This window comes from Cinclus cinclus, chromosome 3 (genome assembly GCF_963662255.1).
Source record: "Cinclus cinclus chromosome 3, bCinCin1.1, whole genome shotgun sequence".
NCBI lineage: Eukaryota > Metazoa > Chordata > Aves > Passeriformes > Cinclidae > Cinclus > Cinclus cinclus.
Window position 1 is genome coordinate 43,482,273 of NC_085048.1, and position 19,849 is coordinate 43,502,121.

Sequence of the window (19,849 nt, forward strand, 5' to 3'; positions counted from 1 at the left end):
AGGGCAAATCTGATTTTTTTGTGAGTTACCCATTTCTGGATTATTTTCTTGGCTGTACTTCCAGACCCAATTTGGAGCTGCACTTCCTAGATGCTGTACATAGAGGTTTTTGGAGAAAGATTCTCTGTATGCAATAGTACTAACAATACATAATCAAATCTTTATACTACTTCTGATTTCAGGGGCATGGATGGTGCCCAGGAGTAAAGGTCTCCAGCACCCTGGGATGGAGTTGTTGCTCAGCCTCACTAAGGCAGTTTGTACGTCTGGGGGTTACAAAATCTGTTGTGTTAGGAGAGCTCACTGCCTGTGGGGCAGGATGGTTGCTGCCATGCTGCAAAGCAGTACTTCAGTTCTTCTTGTGCCTGGCAGCTGGAATGTGGCTCTCTTGCTCAGCTGTGGAGGCAATGTCTTGCTCTCCAGGCCTTTCTGTTAAGTTAGAAGTTGCATTAAGGCAGTGCTGCTTCCTAGGGATAATCTTGAGGTTGGACAGGTTTAGCTGGTACTGAATTCAGCTGCCTGTCCTTGATGATGTTATTACTACTTTCAGCAGCTTATAAGGGCTTCTGAATGAAGTGGAGAAGCACAAGTATTTCACCATTAAGTCCTGGCTCTAGGAACTCTCTAAGTTCATGGGCTGACTTGCATAGAAGAGTGGCACTTAATGATTTAAATCCAATTTATTTAAATGTAAACATGTGCGAGTGAGGTTCCTTGATTACTTGTCCATTCATGTTTATTTTTAGATGGGGGAAACAAAATAACTGCTATCAGGGGATTCTTAGGAGGCTGCTGACATGTCTTACAGTTCACTTTTTATTGGAAACGCTTGTTTGCATAGATCTTAATCAAGTAAAACTACCATGCACCATAGCAGTACCCTGGCACTGAAAAATCTAATGAATGCCTGCTGGAGAAATTGTCTGAGGAAACCTCATTTTCACTGCTTTTGGTATATATGGTATACAGGTATAGACACACCTGAGACATTTGAACTCTCTGCTCAATTTATTGTACATACCAGTGTCTCTTTGATGAATTACTGAGGTGATTTTGAAATGGGCCTTGAAATATGCCGTAAGTAATTAGTGTGTAACAAGTTGGAATAATTGATTATATCTGAGGCAAACCAAGAGATGTGAATAATGATATGTGAATCACTGTTTGAGTGTATGCCATGGACAAGTAAAACAAAGTTCATACTCTTGGCACATATGTGTTGGTACACCTTTATTTCAGTTTGAGGTTATCCCACTTCTTGTATATGCCGAGACTCTGATGTTTGTACTTGGAATAAAACTGCAGCTTAGTAGAATCCAACTGATTGACACACATAAAAAAGCAGTGGGGAATTTTGATGTTGAGAGTTATCTTCCCTTGCAGATTTTAAGATCTGTATCATTTTACTGCTTTATGATATGAAATTTTTGTTAGTGTAAAAACTCAGTAAGCTTCTGAGCTCACTGAAAGTGGATTTTGGCATAACCTAGCATATACTCATTGCACACTACAGAGCTAAAATTAAAAGCAGATTGACTCTGAGTAAGAGTTTTTCTTGTAGAATAAAGAACCAGCAAGATGTCCTGAATCCTGTATAAATATAATGAATGAAACACAGCTGCTACTGTGGTCTCTTATGGGCACTCAAAAAACAAACTGGAAAAAAAAGTCAGACTGTAAGTATGGAAAGGTTTGGGAAGTATAGCAGTGAAAAGCAAGACAAGTTCTGCAGGCTATCACAAAATCAAAGGGTATAGATGCAGGAAGTTTTACAGATGCAGGGCTTTCAGTATGGAACCAGGGTTAGAAGAACACTGTAATAGAAGATTTATTGAATTTAGGAGATTACACTTAGAAAGACTAACTGTGATAGTAGGTATTCAAGATTGGATCTAAAGCACTGAAGGAGTAATTGGACATCAGAGATATATACGTAGTGATTTGGTTGCTTTTCTATTACTTCAAGTGTGTTTCATCTCAAAAGTTGAAAGTCTTTCAAAACAGCATATTCTGACTGAGACAGAAGACTTGATGCAAATCTCTGAGTTTCTGGTCTATGTCAAGCATGAGATCCAACAGAATAGTTACAGTAACAGCTTTGCATTTAAAGACATCCATCTGATCAAATTTGTGGTGGTTTTAATGCTTCACTTTCAAGGATATTCTTCTTATTCTCTCTGATTCCTAGCAAGGAACAGTCTCCTCTGCTTGGCATATACACACCTGTTACTGCAGCTCAGCATCCTGTTGGGCGTGTATATTTGCTTAAACACAACTGAGCCGTAGCTACAGGCAACATTAAAAGTCAGTATTGCTACATTTACAGCCCAGATTACTCTGAAAATTAGTTTTATTGAAAAAGCTGTATTCTGATATCTGTCTGATGGGGTTTTTTTTTGTTTGTTTGTTTGTTTTGTTTTAGAGAAGTACTTGACCTTGGTAAAATAATAGAATTGTAAAACATCTTGAAATATTCTTATTGGAAATAACTTTAAGGATATGTGGCAGATGATGTGTCTGAACTTGTGTTTTGCTTTAGCTAATTCACTATGATTTTTATCAACAGTGCAAGAAGGGAGTAAAATTTGCATGAGGTTTGCACTGTCAGACGCACTGGTTTGTTTAGGGTTTTAACACAATTTGGCACTTCAGAAACTTTTTATTTGTTTTTACATTAAGACAGTAATGAATATATACATCTGTATTTTGGAAAAGCAATGGGACTCCTACCAACCACCATCTCCTGCTTTCTCTTTTAGATGGGTGGCTTATGAGAATCCTGAGTTTACAGGGGAGCAGTATATATTGGCTAAAGGGCTGTATCCCAGCATTGAGGCATGGGGGGGAAAAAACTGCAAAATATCTTCAGTTCAACCCATTGTTATGGTAAGGAGCTAATTTTATACTTGTTTTGCAAGTTTCTCTGAAGTATTTGGAACTCTACTTTTTCTGTCAAATTCAGTATATTTACATTATTTAAGTTATAGTTAGTAGTAAAGTTTGTATGTTGTTTTATCACTGTTTAAAATCTTTTTTTCTTTTTTTTCCCCTCAAAACTTTTGCAGGATATTGTTGGAAGTGAAAGGGGTAAAGTCAAGGTAAGATACTTCTCCAAGCACATGAAGCATACTGTGTAGTGTCTGTAACATGTAAATAAAGAAGTGGCTGTTTGTCCAGTGGAACACTCAGATATTTGCATAGATGGCTGACAAGTCAGACAAAGTGAAAACTGCAGGTGGAGGAAGGCTACTTTCTAAACCTCTTGAGTAAGGCACATTAAGACCCAAGGAAGGTGGATTTAATAATGCACAATTGCCATCAGAACTTTCTTAGGGTGCTGGCAATGTCTTGGTTCAGCAAGTGAGGTGTTTTGGGATATCAGTAATTGTTCTTGGGGGCTGGAGCCTGAAGCTCTCTATGCAGAGGTGCAGGACCTGGATTCTGTTCCTGAGGTGAGGGCTCTACAACAAAGATGTTGTTCTTGGTGAGGGCACTTCAGGATAGATGATGTTGTTCTTGGTACAGCTGACTTAATTCCTTTTGAACCCATTTCTTTGGTTAAGAGTTTTGCACTTGAAGGGAGTTGTTCACTCACAAGCACTGCTGAGTTGTGCTTAAAAGTTAATGCCATCTTTGTCAATAACATAAGGGAAGGAAATGGCAGGGAGAACTTGTCTGTTCAGTGAGTTAATACATTTCTACATTGGATTGTCTCCTTTGTGCAAGTATACTAATACGTAGTTTTGACAGTGAGGCTAATGGGCAGCTTTTCCATCCTTCTTAATTGTGATCTAAAAAGGTTCAGAAATCGTTCAGGTCCCTGTACAAAGTTATTTTTATTTTCATTTCAGCCAAAGTGGTGAGTATATCATGGCCCTAAAAACTAAGGAGACAGTTCTTAGCTGTCCTGGTTTGTTACTCCTGATTAGTAGCATGCTTCACTGGAATCTCCTGCATAGGGATTATGCATAAACTATGGGGAATAAAAATCTGAAGGCTGCTTATTTTCAGCCGTGTGCATGAAAAATTATTTGCATCTTTACATTACGTGCCTATTAAGACCCTATCCTAAGGAAGACCTTATCCTAAGTAAACAAAGAAGTAGTGGCTTGCAGCCAACAGACTGCATCCATCGTCAGCGTGTTCCTCTTTGGAGAATGCTGTACCTGCCCACACACCTATCTCTATAAAGAGTGAATAAAGCTGGTAGGCATGTTGTAATGTGAATGACTTCTGTGTGATCACGGTTAATTATCCTCTAGCCAAATTAGCCAGTTTGCTGCTTGGCATTATCTTTTGTTCTTAATAAAGACCAAAGACTCTGGGGGTTGTATCCTCTCTTATCCTTGGAGCAGAGAAAGAACAAACATGAGACTGTGTCCATAGCTGTAACAGGCTCATAAAGCCCATGTACCCTGGGAATATATACCATGCCTCTTGGCATGCTGTCTGAGTCCTTTGCCAGGACTATGTACTATTAGTGTTCTGAGAGGCAGAGAATTTTCATTTACTAGGAAGTGTATGCATTTTGGAAATTAAGCAGATTGATAATATAAAAAAAAACTTTTTATGGCCCTTTAATAAATATGTGCCTATTCTGGCCAGTATGTGGGAATTTAAACATCTTACTAGGCAGACAGACCAAGGAGTTATACTTGTTAGTGTTGTTTTATTTTTTTTTGTATGTCACTAAGTGATTTACAGCCAGAAGTAATTTTTGGGATTGTTACCTTGCTCTCTTGAGCAAGGATTGTAATACTGAAAAGCTGACAAACATTGGTGACCAAGAAAGTCTGGGTGTTTTAAGTATGTTTCTATCTAATTATAAAATTAGTGGTGGAGATGTAACTGAGGGTAGAAGAATGAATTTCCTTAAATATGTTTATAACTTTTTAAAGGTCCAGTTATTTTCAGAGCCTGAATTCAAGGGTAACTGCCAAATATTTGAAAAAACCACAAGATGTATTGATTCATTTGCTGTGAAGTCTTCAAAAATTTTAGATGGCAGGTAAGTTATATTGAATGAATACTGCGAAATCACTAAAATGGTAGAAGTTCTAGAAAAGCAACCAACTTTCTAACACGAGGTGGTTCCATATATGGGGACTTACAGAGAACAGTGCTTTGCAGTTTGCACATCAATCTTTCAGGACAAAACATTGTAAATAATGCATTTTACTGGCACAGATTTCTTAAGAGGAAACTTCTTATCCTTCTTTCTGCAGCTGCATTGTGTATGACCAGGAGGAATTTGCTGGTAACCAGTATGTGTTGGAAGAAGGGATCTATCCTGATTTGACAGCAATGGGTTGTTCACCCCAAACAGTTCTAAAATCTTTACGGATCATAAATATTGTAAGTAAAACCTGTTTGAAATATTGTGAAGATAAGGATAGTGATGATTCCCCGTTTTTTGCAACAGTAAAAATTCTAGGGCACACATACAAGAGAGGAGGGTTTGGGTTGGGGGTGGGGTGTTTGTTTATTTGGGTTGTTTTTTTTTTTTTTTTTTTTCTGTGCAGTAGCAGTTAAATGTCCTAGCTGCAGTTTTTTAGGTTTCCTTGACCTCTGTGCCATTTTTGTAAAGGAGAAGACATTACAGAAGCAACTGCCTGGGATGCCTGTTCTTAATAACAGCTTATAAGAGGACTTCTGTAAAGAGTCTAGTCTACTTCCTGGTGGAGAGACCACTTAGAATGGGTTGAAAAAGTGGTAGAACAGTGTGAAGAAATATCTGTACCATGTTTTTTATGCATATTTAAAAAGTATGGTTAATTAAGCAACTTTGCATGAAATGCATGTAATTATAAGACACTGTTGTTATCATCAGGGCAATGGAATTTGAGTTAATCACATAATAATGAACCCTTCTAGATAAGGTAAAGCAACACCCAATACTACTTGGCAAAATCAGGCGTTGTTATGTGTGGTGGATACAAACTAAACTACATTTACATATTTTGTAACTCATCAGTGGCCAGGAATGAGTTTGCTCAAGCCTATAACCAGTTATTATGATGGATCACTTACCGAATCTATGCAACTATCTTTTAAGATCAAAGTAATTACTAGCAAAATGTGGTCAAGATTCCAGGAACTTAGGGCAACATGAGGAGATGGTATTCATTTAAAAAAAGGAGAAATTCATTATTGAATCTCTTCTTTAAATTTGTCAATTTTATTGCACTCCACTGTAATTCTGGTAACCCTTCAGTGGTTTAGCAGTGGAGATCTAAAATGTCATCTGCTTTTATGGCTCTGGAGAATTTTGATGTATTCTGTAAACAACTGCAGCAAGTACATCTGCCTTCTGAACTCTTTGGCTGTCTAGTAGACGGATCGTATTAAAAACAAAAGAATTGTTTCTAGCCAAGCTTGGTTGTTGATCTCCATGAATTAAAATAACCTTTTCTGCACATGTTGCTGGGTTTTAAATGCTTGTTTCAAGCTGGAAGGATCAGCTTACTGTTAAGATTTACTATTTGTGACAGAGACCTTTGTGTTAAAACAGAAATGCCAGTTCCGTGCTTCTTTAAGTTCTTTACACTTGTGAAACTTGTTCTAGCCTTACATTTTATCACATTTCAGACAGTAGCAGAGAGCTGGATCTGTCTGCAAATGATGTGCTGCTGCTTCCTTCTTCAGAGGCTCCCTAGCTGTGGAGGAGAATGGGTTCCTTTGCTCATTGGTTTATTAGCAAACCAGAATAGAAAGAGTGATCATTTCTAACTACTTATATTGATTGTTTCACATGATTTTCCAAAACCTTGAACCTTACTGTTTTACCTCCTGGTTTCACCTATCAGACTTGTTTTGGGACGGTATTTTGGCAGCACCAATCTTAATTCCTCCCCACCATCTGCCATTTCTATAACAGTCCTCAGGATTTCTCATAACATTTCTATACAGGAAGCACTTTTGCTATTTAATGTCATGTTACTGTATTTATCTACATATCTGTATTTACCTTTGCAGGGGTCATTTTGTAAAAAGGGAAATAAGAAGGGAAATTCAAGGGATATTTGATACACTTGTAAGTGAAAGCTAAACGGGCTTTTTTTTAAATAAGGAACCTTACAAAACTATATTAAGGACTGTTTATAAGCTCAAGGGTTTTGGGGGTTAGATTCCACTGTCTTGGTTGTGCTTGCTTTGCATGCTCCACAATGTTTGTGCTGCAGATAGAAAATAGCATTTTTCCTTCTTGAATTTGACACATGTTCTTCTTCCTGAGCATACTATAAAAAACAGCTGTGGATGTGGTTTATACTTGAACAGTCATCTGAAATTACTTTTAATGAGAAACTCTGTGGAATAACTAAATGTAGATATGCAGGAGGACCAGCTTGGTACAGTGCAGTACATGGGAAGCAATGACAGTAAATCCACAAGCTGACCTTGCACTTCTCACTGTTTTATATGACAGTGTTGCTGCTGAATCAAAAAAATGCCCAGTGTAAGTAAGGTGTGGCAGAAAACTGGAGGATTTCCCTGTTTCTATTTTCTTTGCAAGAAGATTATTTATAAAGCATTGCATGAGGTTGAAAGGCTGTTGCCTGAGAATTTGCATGTCTCAGAGGGCAGTTGCCAGTCTATAAAAGGGCTTAGTGTTCAGAGGCACTGGAACATCATCACAGTATGACTGGTCCTGTTGGGCTCTTTACCCTTGGTGATGCATGACAATTGAACTGGTGTTGCCTTTCATGGTGGGGCTGAGCATGCTCTGATTTTGGAGTAGAGTGAAAAGGCCTCTCCTGGCATTTTCCACAGCCTAGCAGCATGTGTGCCATCAGGAAGATAGCTCAGCTGCTGTGTGATAAGCTGGACTGCTGCACAGGTAATGGTGACGCTCACACAACGCTGTCATCTGAGCCCTTAAACATCTAAAGGAAGATTAAAGAAGAATTTAAGCACTGTCTAGAAGTTGGTAGATGGGAGGTCTTGCTTAATAACTTCACATGGAAGCATGCATATATGAGCTGCCACTCATGCATGGAGCCAGCTCTGCCTTGGAGGGCCTGTTTCCATGCCTGAGGCGGGATGGGAGTCTGTCGGGACTTGGTGTCGTGTCAGGCGTTCCCGATCCAGTTGATGTGTGAGCGCGCTGAACGCATGCCAGAAGGAAGGAGCGCTTCTGGCTGTGCCATTGGTTTTATGCAGTTCTTGCCTGGAAGATTTGTGAGAAAGGGAGTGGCAGTGTCATTTCTGTCTATGAGTGTACACTGTAACACCAGGACACTCAGGCTTAATTGACTTTACCCTGGGGAATTTCAAACCCTAACTCCCAGCTTCCACAGGAAGACCTTCATTATGACAGGTTATTTTCAGTCCACTACAGATACTTTGCCCCACAGAAAAGAATCCAAGGTTCCTTTTCCAGAAGACATTCAAATTAGATTCAGAGTTGCAGAGAGCTTCATGTGGTCCAAATCCCTCTGACACCAGAAGCCTTTTGACAGAAGAGAAGAATCATCTCCCCACAGCAATTTGGAGGATTTTGATGTTACAGTTTTCACTTGTTGTGAGTTTTACCTCAGTAGTACGAATCTTGAATCTTTTGTCTAGTCAGAGATTGAAGGTGCTGTAACCTACTGTAAAAGCTAAAAATTAATGCAATAAATTATAGGCAGTGCTGACAAGGCTGTACTCATTTGAAGCTGTAGAAATCAATATTATCTTACTGTCTGTTCTGCTCTTTGTATGAAAATTCCCACGAGTGGGGGTTAGTGCAATGGAAGAGAGATACGGCATTGATTAAAAATGTATTTTAAACATGCTTAAGGTATTGTGCAAGAATCAGCCACAGCAGTCTTTTGTGCCTGAAGATAAGGAAGTTTTATATTCTGTGCAAGAAGATCCCTGGTGTATTCTGTATAAGGGTTTTTTATGACTTTTCAAGTTTAAGAAGAGAGTTGAAGAGGAGAAACATTCAGGGCTTTTTGATCTTAAACAATCAAGAAGAAACCTCTGAAATAAAAGATGTATGTGGAGTACTGATCTCCACAGCCACCATTGGGAGTTCCAACATCCTGTAAAAGCACTTATCTTCCTTTTGCAGGAACTCTCTGAGCCCTGCATAGCTCTTTTTGAAAAGATGGGCTTCCAAGGAAAGAAAATTGAATGCAGTACAGAAATCTTAAATCTTCAGTTCCTGGGATACAATCCTCGAATAGCTTCAGTTCAAGTCCTTGGCGGCATGTAAGTTTAAAATCATCTTTTGATTCTTTAGAATTAAGTACTTACTCGACTTTACAGGTGTAATGGAACCACAGAAAGTAAAATTAGAATATCATAGTGTGTATAGTGCATTAATGCCATTTTGTCTCTCAGAGCATTTTCATATCCTGTCTCAATAATATGTTATCACTGGCTCATGTCCTGTGCTAGGAGTTGAAATGAATTTGAATAAAGCTATCAAGGAAATTCATGTCTTCTCTCATGTCATGTTACAAAAATCAGCTTGGATATCTTCCTTAAAACCAACCTTTGTGCTCTTGGTTTAGGACACAGTCGTAAAAAAATAATTTGGTTTGTGATCTGTGTCACAAGTTCAAAATGCTTTTCAGTAAGTCTTCATGGTCATCCTTTAATCTCTGCTATGGACACAGAGGTACAATCAGACTATGGTCTCACCTCTTTCAGTATGAGTAGTAGTAGTTCCTTTTACTTCAAGACTTGGATGAGAATCTAGCAGTTAAGATTTGGTAGGTGGTTTTAATCAGTTGTGTTCTCTAAATTTATCCTTTAAGATCTTGTAACAAATAGTCTGGGATGAAGTTTAAAAGCTGTTTGGAAGCATTTTTAAAACTATATTAAATCCTATATTCTAGGATTCCACCACATCTGTTAAATTCTCTTTTTGGCTTTTCCCCCGTTGTTAACCTCTACCTCTGAGATACTTGCCCCCAGTTTTGGGGGTTTTTGTAGTTCAGAGGTTTTTTTGTTTTTCATTATAGATCCACGTTACTGTTGCTTTGCATTTAAATGTGTTCTTTTGAAGAGGTATATTTCAAAGGTGTGTGCTGGAGAGATGTTGTTGGGTAGCTTAAGACTGCCCTCAAGTGGATAGCTAAAAGCAAATCTGTCGAGCAAACGTTTTCCCCAACTGGATGATGGCCAAAGCTGGTCAAAAGCTTACCTTACCACACTGAAATGAACTTTGAAACAAAGGTTATAAGAAAAAGTACATGTTTGACCATAACCATAATAAAGTTGATTCTCACTTTCCATAGCAGGAAGTCAAATATCAAGTTACTTCTTTGCCAATATCATGATTCCAGGTAATGGAATTAAGAATTGTGTGTTTCCTGTCCAATGAATATATATGGGGTGTTTTTTTTGGTGGGTCACTGGAAACATAGAACATAATATGAAAATCCTAATTTCATTATAGCAATGCCAAATTGCTGAAATGTGTCACAATACAGGATTTACAGTTTCCTTGCCCTTCCTGCCTCCCTTACTGAAGAGGGTTTCATCTTCTCTTCCTTTGCTAAGAGGCCTCCATTTATAATTCTCTTAATTTCATACCTAGGAATAGATGTATATTAGGCAGTGAAAAAGCACCAAAGTTGAAGTGAGTGTGCTTCTGGATGGAAAAGTCTGGTGACAGATGAGTCAGAGGAAAGGGGTAACCTGAAAATTAGCATATTGAGTGTTTATGTACACAAACCCCCATGGCTATTGGACAGTTTCAGCACACCACTGTGAGAAAACTCCAGAAATTTCACTGTATGGTAGCCTGTTTTGAAGCTCAGACATAATTCACTGTATGTACCTATAATGGAGAATCAGAAGCTGGGTTCTGACAGATTACACTCAATGTGTGATTTTAAGTGTAGTTGGATGCATGTTAGGGAATGCTAAACACATTTTTTGTATGTACACTCTTGCTCTGTCTCTCCCCACCCCCCATGCAGGTATTTGGAAAGAAGAGAGATGTTATGAAATAAAAGCTCTATCAAAATACCCAAGAGAACTTCACCTTGTTGCAGTTTCCAGTATTTGTTTGTTCCAATCTGCATCCATAGTAGTTCTTTCTCAGGCCTGTCCAAATTCAGATACACAAACCAACTGGTTCTCTACCTGCAGCAATGTGGCATTTACAGCACATAGATCTGTGCTCCTTGAGGAGTCACAGTGCCTCCTGAAAACAAATGGTGTTTCAAAGTTAGGGTCTCCCAAGAAAATGCTTTGCTTCATTCATCTTGTAAGTTTTAAATAACAGAACTTTAAAATTCAAACTCCTGTATGCCGATGTGGTTGATCTAAATCAGGATGTTATTTTTAAGACCTGTTACAAAGAACATCATTGGCTTTCCAAAGCTAAGCACTACTACACCGTGGGACAGATTACTGTTAAACTCATTTATTGATTCCAAAGCAGAATTTGGCAGTTAAAACATTGTCTTATTTTTTTTCTCCTCATAGATGGATAATTTATGAACACAGTAATTACAGGGGACGTCAGATGTTGTTAACACCAAATGAAATTCCAGACTGGTATAAAGCCAGTGGCTTTTGTCAGATAGGTTCTCTGAGACCTTTACTGCAGGTGAGTGGGCTTTGACATGAGCTCATCAAGCACTAATTTATATCTTGTCATGGGGTTAGGGAGATATTATGCAGTTAAAAGCAGCATTACAGCTTTGTCACAGGCATGTGACAAACTTCAGCATTGGCAATTGGGTAAAGAAATTACTCCAGAGTTTTGTGTGTAATAAAAGCTGTTTAAATATGCTACATGGCTTTGCAGTTATGCTGCTTAAACTGTTCATTAAGCATCCTTTAAACCAAAGTACAGAAGACAGCATATAAAGATTAATTAAGGATTAATAAATAATGGCAATAACTGCTATATATAAATAATTTTAAGTCATTTCATAACTTGCAGTTAGACTGGTTGCTGGCGTACTGTCTGTACTATATGCATTATTTATGGAACAACAAGAAAATTGCTTTAAAAAAAGATACTACAGTTAATAGTGATTTTGTGTTGATCTAAGAGGGAAAGTCCCTCCCTGCTTATTACTTTGCAGAATAATTTGCAAATCTAATACAAGATTTTTTCTTGTCATGCCCTCTTTATTTTGTTCTCTAAATAAAGACCATATGATCTTGTCCAATGGTGCAGCAGTCCTGGGAGCTTTAACATCTGAGGTTCTTGCTGAGCCAAGAGAAACAGCTTTTTCTAATTCATAGGTTACTTGTACCTGCAACCATCTGTATTTGCTTGTTGTCATAGCTTTGTCTTTGTATAGCCTTAAGCAGAACTAGGAATAATGCATTTTGACTGCCCTGCTGAGAGCTTGTCTGAACAGAAGTGTTCATGTATAATAGGCCACACAAGTGCACCCTTAATGAAAGCTAAGAGCATCCACAGAAGGAATTAGCAGAGAGAAGTTAGTTCTGCTCTGAATTAAAAGATTTTAGCTCTTCACTGCGTGCCAGTTTCAGTGCATAGGAAAGCCTATGCAGAGTGGCAAGTTCTCACAGCTTGTCTCATCCAGATGTTTATGGGCTTCTGAATTAAATTCTCAAAGAAAAAAGTTAAGCTTTCAGAAAGAAAGAGGGAAGTTTTGGGTTAAGCACTAACAGTAACTGGTCTGAAATTAACTCAGAGCAGGATGTGTTCTCTGCTGAGACTGTGGTTAAAGAGTTCTTTTGTTTTGTGCAGAAACGTGTGTACTTCAGGCTTCGAAACAAAGAAACAGGAAAATTCATGTCAGCTGATGGAAACCTAGATAATCTGAATCTTCTCAGAATACAGGTTGCAGAAGATACAGACTCAGATGATCAAATCTGGGTTTATCAGGATGGATTCATAAAGTGTCGGGTAAGGTTTGAGTTCAGTGTGCGTTTTCTTTTCCTCTCCAGTAGTAGGGCTTTATGAATTTAATTCCTACTGCAGCATCTTCATTTATTCTATAGGTTTACTCTTTTTCGACTATAATGTAATCTTTCTGTAGGGAGTTGATTTTTGTGAGTTTTGTTTTGTTTTAATCAACTCTGGCTTTTTCAGGTGATACAAACCAGTTGTATGATACTTTTTTGATATAATGGGAATTTTGAGAGAAAGTATTGCAAAAAGCAGGGGAGACATTTTTAAAGTACCCTTCCTGGTAATATTTTGAACTATGCATACCTTGCAGTAGGACAGTTAGTGTAATGTAGGTTGGTATTTGTACTGGTTTAGGGCAAATTTGGGAGGAAACAGACAATTAAAAATACAAATATCATAAACTCGCCCTAGGACAATATCCTTTTCTGCATTTAGGCAAGCTTAAAGATAAAATCCCACTCTGTTGAGCCATTTAGGGGTGGGGGTTTTTTGGTTTGGTTGTGTTTTGGGTTTTTTTTGTTTGTTGTCTGGTTATCCCTGTATTTGTCAAATCCATTATTTTTCCTTTCCTCTGTACAAGTTTCCAAATGAAGCCCTGCTTTTCTCACAGTCCATAAAACTAATCGTGCAAATTGTCATTGAGGTGAGCAGAGGTATGCACTGTTCATATAATGTTTAAGCATGAACAGTCTAAGGTAGGGATGCCAGCCAAAAGAAAATTAAGTTACTTTAATACTGTTAAACAGCTTGACTGCAAAGAATCATGTGAACTTTTTCTATAGGATTGTATAACTTCAAAGGAGCCATTTATAACTATGTCATCAATGCTGGAGGGAAGAATCTTACTGTTAATAAGCTAAGGCATTGTTTGGACATGTTTACAGGACACATGCAGTTTTAAAAGGGATTTATGCAGACAGCAAAATGGTGCAAAGTAAGCTAAAAGCTTTAATATGACATACAAAAGACTTCTCTTTTGATGGTGTTTCTCAAACATGTCACTGAAAGTTTTCATATTGAGATGGTGTGGTATTATATGGCTTTGGATAAATGCTTGGATAGAGGAAGATTGCAAGGAAGAGACAAAATAGAGAGGACATTTTAGCCTATAAAGGATACACTTTGAGGGATGATGTGCTTGAAGTCTCTGCAAACACAGCATGGACAACACATCCCTTTGAAATAATCAAGGGATGAGGAGAGCATCAAATAAAACCAGTTACACATAAAATTGTTTTTCATTTATATTTTTTTAAATAGTGGTAGTTATGATTTGGAACTGCTTGCCCCACAGTATGGAAGGGTTACAATACTCAAGGGTGTTCACATTAAAAGGTTACACTGATCTTGGTGGGTAGTGACTAATAAATTCACACATGGGACAGAAAATGAGCATTAAAGATACTGGGATGCATGGTAAAGTCCCTGGGCTGGCAGTTGCTGTACCCTGGAAGAGATAACTGGAACATACTGCATACAAGAGTACAGTCAATGTAATCTTCCATGGTATCAGTGTAATCTAAAGTTATTGGCCACTGCTAGAGACAGGTGCTAATTGTTCTTTTTGATCTGATACAGCATAGCTGTTCTAGTGTTCCTTTGTAGTGAGGAGTGTCAGGAGGAATAGGAACAAAAGAAAGATGAGTCTTGAGTTTGGGGCAAAAATAGATTCCTTGAGGGAAGGTCATTCCTAAACTCTGTTCTCACCTGATATCTCTCCTAATCTATTAAAAAAAAAAAAAAAAAAAAAAAACAAAACTAGAGGACAGTAGAAGTAAGGCCATTTTGAATAATCACTGTTGCCTTTCTCATGACACAGATGGCAGAGGATTGCTGCTTGACAATTGTTGGAAATCTTATAACTCCTGGCTCTAAACTTGGTCTGTCATTTGAGCGGAATGAAGACAAGCAATATTGGCATATTAGTCCTGATGGCAGAATTTATAGCAAGATGAAACCCAACCTGGTTTTAGATATCAAAGGTAAGCAAATGTTATCTCATTACATTGGGTCTTAATTACATGGTATTTGCAGTGGGATACACACTAAATGTGCCTGTAAATTAAGGATGGTGCTTTAGTTGCTTTAATCTAGAAGCAAAAAAGACCCGATCAGCTAGTTTGACCTCCTGAATTATACAGGCCCTAAGACTTCATTTCATTTCTCCTACATACAATTTAGTAACTTGCAGCACTTGCATATCTTGTATTCTTAGTGTCCACTCCATGTAGATAGTCTCAGTTAATTTTTGAGCAGTGTGAGCATGACTATTTAAAATGGTGAAGCAAGAACAACCTATCTTCTCATTAACTTTAATTTCTGTAAGTGCAAATTTTCTTACACAGTACTTGTAGATGCAATAGCCAAAGGATATTAGGAAATCAAAAGCAGACTTGTATACTGATGTGATTAAATGCAAAAAAGTGGAGTTCTTTTGTTTATTAATGGCTGTGCCTATATGGCAAGCATGAGATTCTGCCATAGTAGCTTGGTGTCTGTGAGTGCTTGATGTGTATTTTGGAGTCACTTTTGTCATAGTAATTTGATTTGTGTAGATACTGTTTCTGAACTTTGTTTTCAGAGCTTCACAGAAGGTCTAAAAATGTAGAAAATTGAATGATTAGCAGAATTAGCATAATCAGATGTTATTACATAATTGCTTTCTTTCATGAAGGGAGAAAACATTTTCTTTATCTGTTCTATTAATTGTTCTAGCTGTTTTAAAATTGATTTTTAATTGATGCTGTAACATTAATTACATCAATTGTAACCACCACTACCCCCCAAAAAAAACCAAACAAACCAGAAAAACAAACAGCATAGTCAACAGTCAGCATTTTAGAACCAAACAGGACTGAATGCCTAGAATCATAGGATGTCCTGAGCTGGAAGGGACCTAAAAAGATAATCAAAGCCAAACTCCAGGCCCTGCACAGGACACCCCAACAGTCACACCATGTGCCCAGGAGCATTGTCCAAAAGCCTTTTGAACTCTGTCACGCTTGGTGCTGTGACCACTTCCCTGGGGAGCCTGTGCCAGTGTTCAAACACCCTCTGTGGGAAGAACCTTTTCCTAATATTCAACCTAAAAATCCCTGCTTTGTACCATGCCCTCAGGTTCTGTCGTTGGTCACCAGGGAAGAGATCAGTGTCTGCCCCTCTTCCCCTCGCCAGGAAGTTGTAGACTGTAGTGAAGTCTCCCCTCAGTCTCCTTCAGGCTCAACAGTCCAAGTGACCTCAGCCACTCCTCATACAGCTTCCCTTTAAGTCCCTTCACCATCTCTGTTGCCCTCCTTTGGATGCTCCCTAATAGCTTTATATCTTATATTGTGGTGCCCAAAAATGCACACAAAACTCGAGGTGAGGCTGCTCATTCAAGGGGAGCACAGAGCAGACTGGGACTATCACCCACCTGCACCAGGCAAGACTACCAGCACTGTGCAATCAGGGTCAGCTGATGTCTAACCATAATACAACAGTGGCACAAATAGTCACAAATCCTCTTTACTGCCATAAAAACCTAGTGAAGATTAATTACAAACTTAGCAAAAACACTGCAGTTCAAGAAGAATCTTTAGTCACAATGACTGCATACCTTTTTCTAAAGTCCATTCCAAGTTTTACCGAACAAGCAGAAATACTACTGCATTGCCTTTTCTTCAGTTAATCGTGTTAAAAGCAATTGTGTGTTCTGCATTTATAACTGAAGAACTTTACAATGGATAGGTCTGGTGGTGGAAATACAGATGCACTCTTAGCCTTAAAACAAAGTAAACCTGTACAGTAAATACTAAACAGTAGATACATTTAGCTTTTATTCAAGACTGCCTAATAGGAACATTGCCTGTTTCTGCTAACTCTGCTGATCCATTCTGGACTACAAATTGTGCATTTAAGAATTCCTCAGCAAATGAATCCAGTTGTGTAACCGTGCAGTTGCCAATGCCACCTTGTGGATAAACTGGCATAGCACAAAGCCTTGTCTAAGCACCATGCTATCAAAGTAAATAGTCTCTAACCACTGAAAAAAAGTCCCATCTTTTCCTATTTTAACATGTTTACATTCTATCAGACACCACTTAAAAAGAATTTTTGCATTCACAGTGATAACTGAGCTACAAAAAAATAACATTAGCTATACAGTTCAGTATGTTACACTCATCATAAGCTTTCACCTGCCAGGCTTGTCTTTTCCTCAGTCAGGGAGGGTGAGGAATTGGGGTGCAGAACAAAAAAGGCAGTGTCCATGGGAGTGTCCTGGTGCTTTCTATAAATGGTTGACACAGATGACTGCTTCCAGTGGGAGTAACACCTGCTTTGCAGGTGTGTTGTACTACAGGAAATGCACATGTCCTGCATTTCTGCAGCACATACTAGATCTGAGGGGAAAAAAAAAAATCTGACTTTCAGCTCCAGTCAAACATGTCTTTGCTTCCCAGTTTCCTAAGTCAGAATATTAATGATGCTCTTCCATGAGAATGTGTTTGGCATTGCATCACATAAGTAGATTAAGCTCTGCTAAGCAATGTTTCTGTTTTGCATTCAGATATGTTCAGCTGCCAGTGAAAACAGCTGAACATCGGGTGATACCTTGTACATGATGACTTGTGATTCAGCTGGTCAAAATAAAGGATTATAATGGCAAGGAATAAAGAGTGCCAGACCTTGTCCCTGACATGGTCACTGACATGGTGTGTACTGTCTGTTAGCAGCAGGACTTACTTCATAATCTAAACATCTTCACTCCATTTTTAGAGCCAAGTGACAATTGACAACTGTTGCAGGAAAACTGAATAGTCAAGTGTGACTTTTGGGTGACAGTCTTCAAGGAGCTGCACCTGACTGTACTGCTGTGTTTCTTTCCTTTTCCACCCAGGCTGAAAAAGCTGAGAAACTGAATTGCTAAAGGGGTGGAGAAAATAAGGCAGACTGATCCCAGTTAATTCAAAAACCGTTTCAAAAATAAATTCCAAAAGCAGGCAGTGATGAAAATACATTTGTCTTCTCGGAGCCATAGGTCAAAGAGAAACTGTCTACAACAGCTCTTACTAGAGCTTTTCTTAAACCTGGAGAATTTGTCTCTTGTTTCAAAGATAACCTCCCCTCTTTGACATTTCTCTCTACAGGAGGCACACAGTATGATTGTGACCATGTTGTTGTCAACACAGTCAATGAAGAAAAGTTAACGCAGTGTTGGGAGCCACTGGTTGTATAAACCCAATGAAGCAAAGATGATGTTTGAATTGGCCACTGTTCTGGACACTGAAATTGGCACTGCTATCTCTGAAGGATTCAGGATCAACAATGAGAGTTTTTTCTTTTCTTCACAATTTTAGAAAGAATAAGCAACAGAATTATTTCACCTCCCTATTCAAGATTATTTTCCCTATAAAAGCTTGAGTATCTCAAAACCTTCTTTTTTTTTGTTTTGTTTTTTTGTTTTGTTTTTTGTTTTTAAATCCTTACAATTAATTGTTGGATAGAGAGTGGCAGTGTGCCTCAGGCTAGAAGGGAACAACTGAACGTGGGAGACACCCCATGGAGTTACATCAGTGAGAGTTAACCCAGAATAGTCAGTGTAACTTACTTTATAAAGGACAGGAGTGCAGTGTGTATGTGGGTATAGCAACTTGGACCTATGGGCTGTAGTATAGAACAATATTCACTATGGGAAATTAATATATTCGGTTCACTAGAACAAACTTATGTTTACTGAAAATTTGAAGACTGCTAGTACAGCACATCCAAAGACCTTTTTTAACATGTGGTTTCAAGTATAGTTAGTATGCTAATATAGTAAGTCCTAATTTAAGAAAAAATATCTAGATTTCCTCATGTATAGAGGATGTAAAGTAGCAGATATTTTGTTAGAAAGAGGGCTGGCAAAAGGATGCATTGGAATGTGAAGAATTTGCCCATTTTCTAGTTTGCCTAACTTCTTGAGTTATGGGTATTTTTCTTCTTTGCCAAGACACATTTGTACCTTTTAAATCCGTTTCAGTAAGTAGAGTCTTCCTGAACTCCAAAATTGTATAGGATGCAAGAATTCTTAGAGAAAGTATTACTAAAGGCGACTGCAACAGCCTGTAAGTGCTGTGATTACTGAGTTTTCCAGCCACTGCCTGCTGGGCTTACCATGGAGAATGCCCACCTCTCCAGTATTTCTGGAGATGTTGGAGAGCAATGTTTGTGGTGGGCTCCTGGCTCCCAGTCCAGACTCCTCTAGGAAGGGGCACAGCCAAAGCTGGATACATGCCCAGCCACGAGGGCTGTGCCCATTCCAAGTAAGTGTTACTGGTTCGGTGAGGAGCTTGTTGATAAGTAGGGTGTTCTGATGACTGCAGGACATCCTTCTGTTGCCCTGCTTTGAACCTTAGTTTTCCTTAATAAGGTTGGCAAAAAGGTAAAATACAAACTCTGGTACTGTGCTGCTGTGTTTTGTTCTGGCTTAGACCAGTGTTATTATAAGCTGCTCCAAGGAGCATCCAGGCCTTTGTCTTGCATAGTAAGTCTGTTTAAAATTAACTTTTTCATTACTATTGTATTGCCTCAAAGGATACTGGTACTTTTACTATTAACACCCTAGAGGAAGTGCCTTACTAATTTTCTTCTTTTTGTAAAGATGCACTGAAGTTTTGTTGCTCTGAAATGTGCTGCTTTTAGTCCTTAATAGAAAATATGTTGTTACTGGTTCCAAACAGTGGTACTTTGTCATATTGATGTGCTCTTGCTATATCTAATATAGCACTTTACAAATAAATTTAAGTTAGGTAACTTTTTATTGGAATTATTTTTAAAGGTAGACAGGTGATATTTTGTGGTTAGTTTTGCTTTCATCTTGTGCCCATCTCTGTCCATAATTCTCTGCAACAGCCAGCCCCTGAGGAGTGAATACATGGTGTAGAATAGCTGCAGGCTCTGATGAATGGGTCATTCTTCCATACAAGTACATGTTCAGTGCATTTGTGCACGGAGCCACCATTCAGACAGCTGCCACTTCTGTCCCCT

The 19,849-nt window shown here is 38.4% G+C and overlaps 1 protein-coding gene across 1 annotated transcript in view; it reads left to right on the forward strand.

Annotated features, from left to right (window-relative positions):
- CRYBG1 (crystallin beta-gamma domain containing 1) overlaps positions 1-18,056 on the forward strand; it is a 41,021-nt gene extending 22,965 nt beyond the window's left edge. The window contains exons 13-21 of the mRNA XM_062488706.1: positions 2,760-2,886; positions 3,066-3,098; positions 4,899-5,008; positions 5,226-5,355; positions 9,059-9,198; positions 11,431-11,554; positions 12,677-12,835; positions 14,661-14,823; positions 17,968-18,056. Coding sequence (XP_062344690.1) covers positions 2,760-2,886; positions 3,066-3,098; positions 4,899-5,008; positions 5,226-5,355; positions 9,059-9,198; positions 11,431-11,554; positions 12,677-12,835; positions 14,661-14,823; positions 17,968-18,056 — 1,075 coding nt within the window. The remainder of the gene's footprint in view (positions 1-2,759; positions 2,887-3,065; positions 3,099-4,898; positions 5,009-5,225; positions 5,356-9,058; positions 9,199-11,430; positions 11,555-12,676; positions 12,836-14,660; positions 14,824-17,967) is intronic.
- The last annotated feature ends 1,793 nt before the right edge of the window (positions 18,057-19,849 follow it).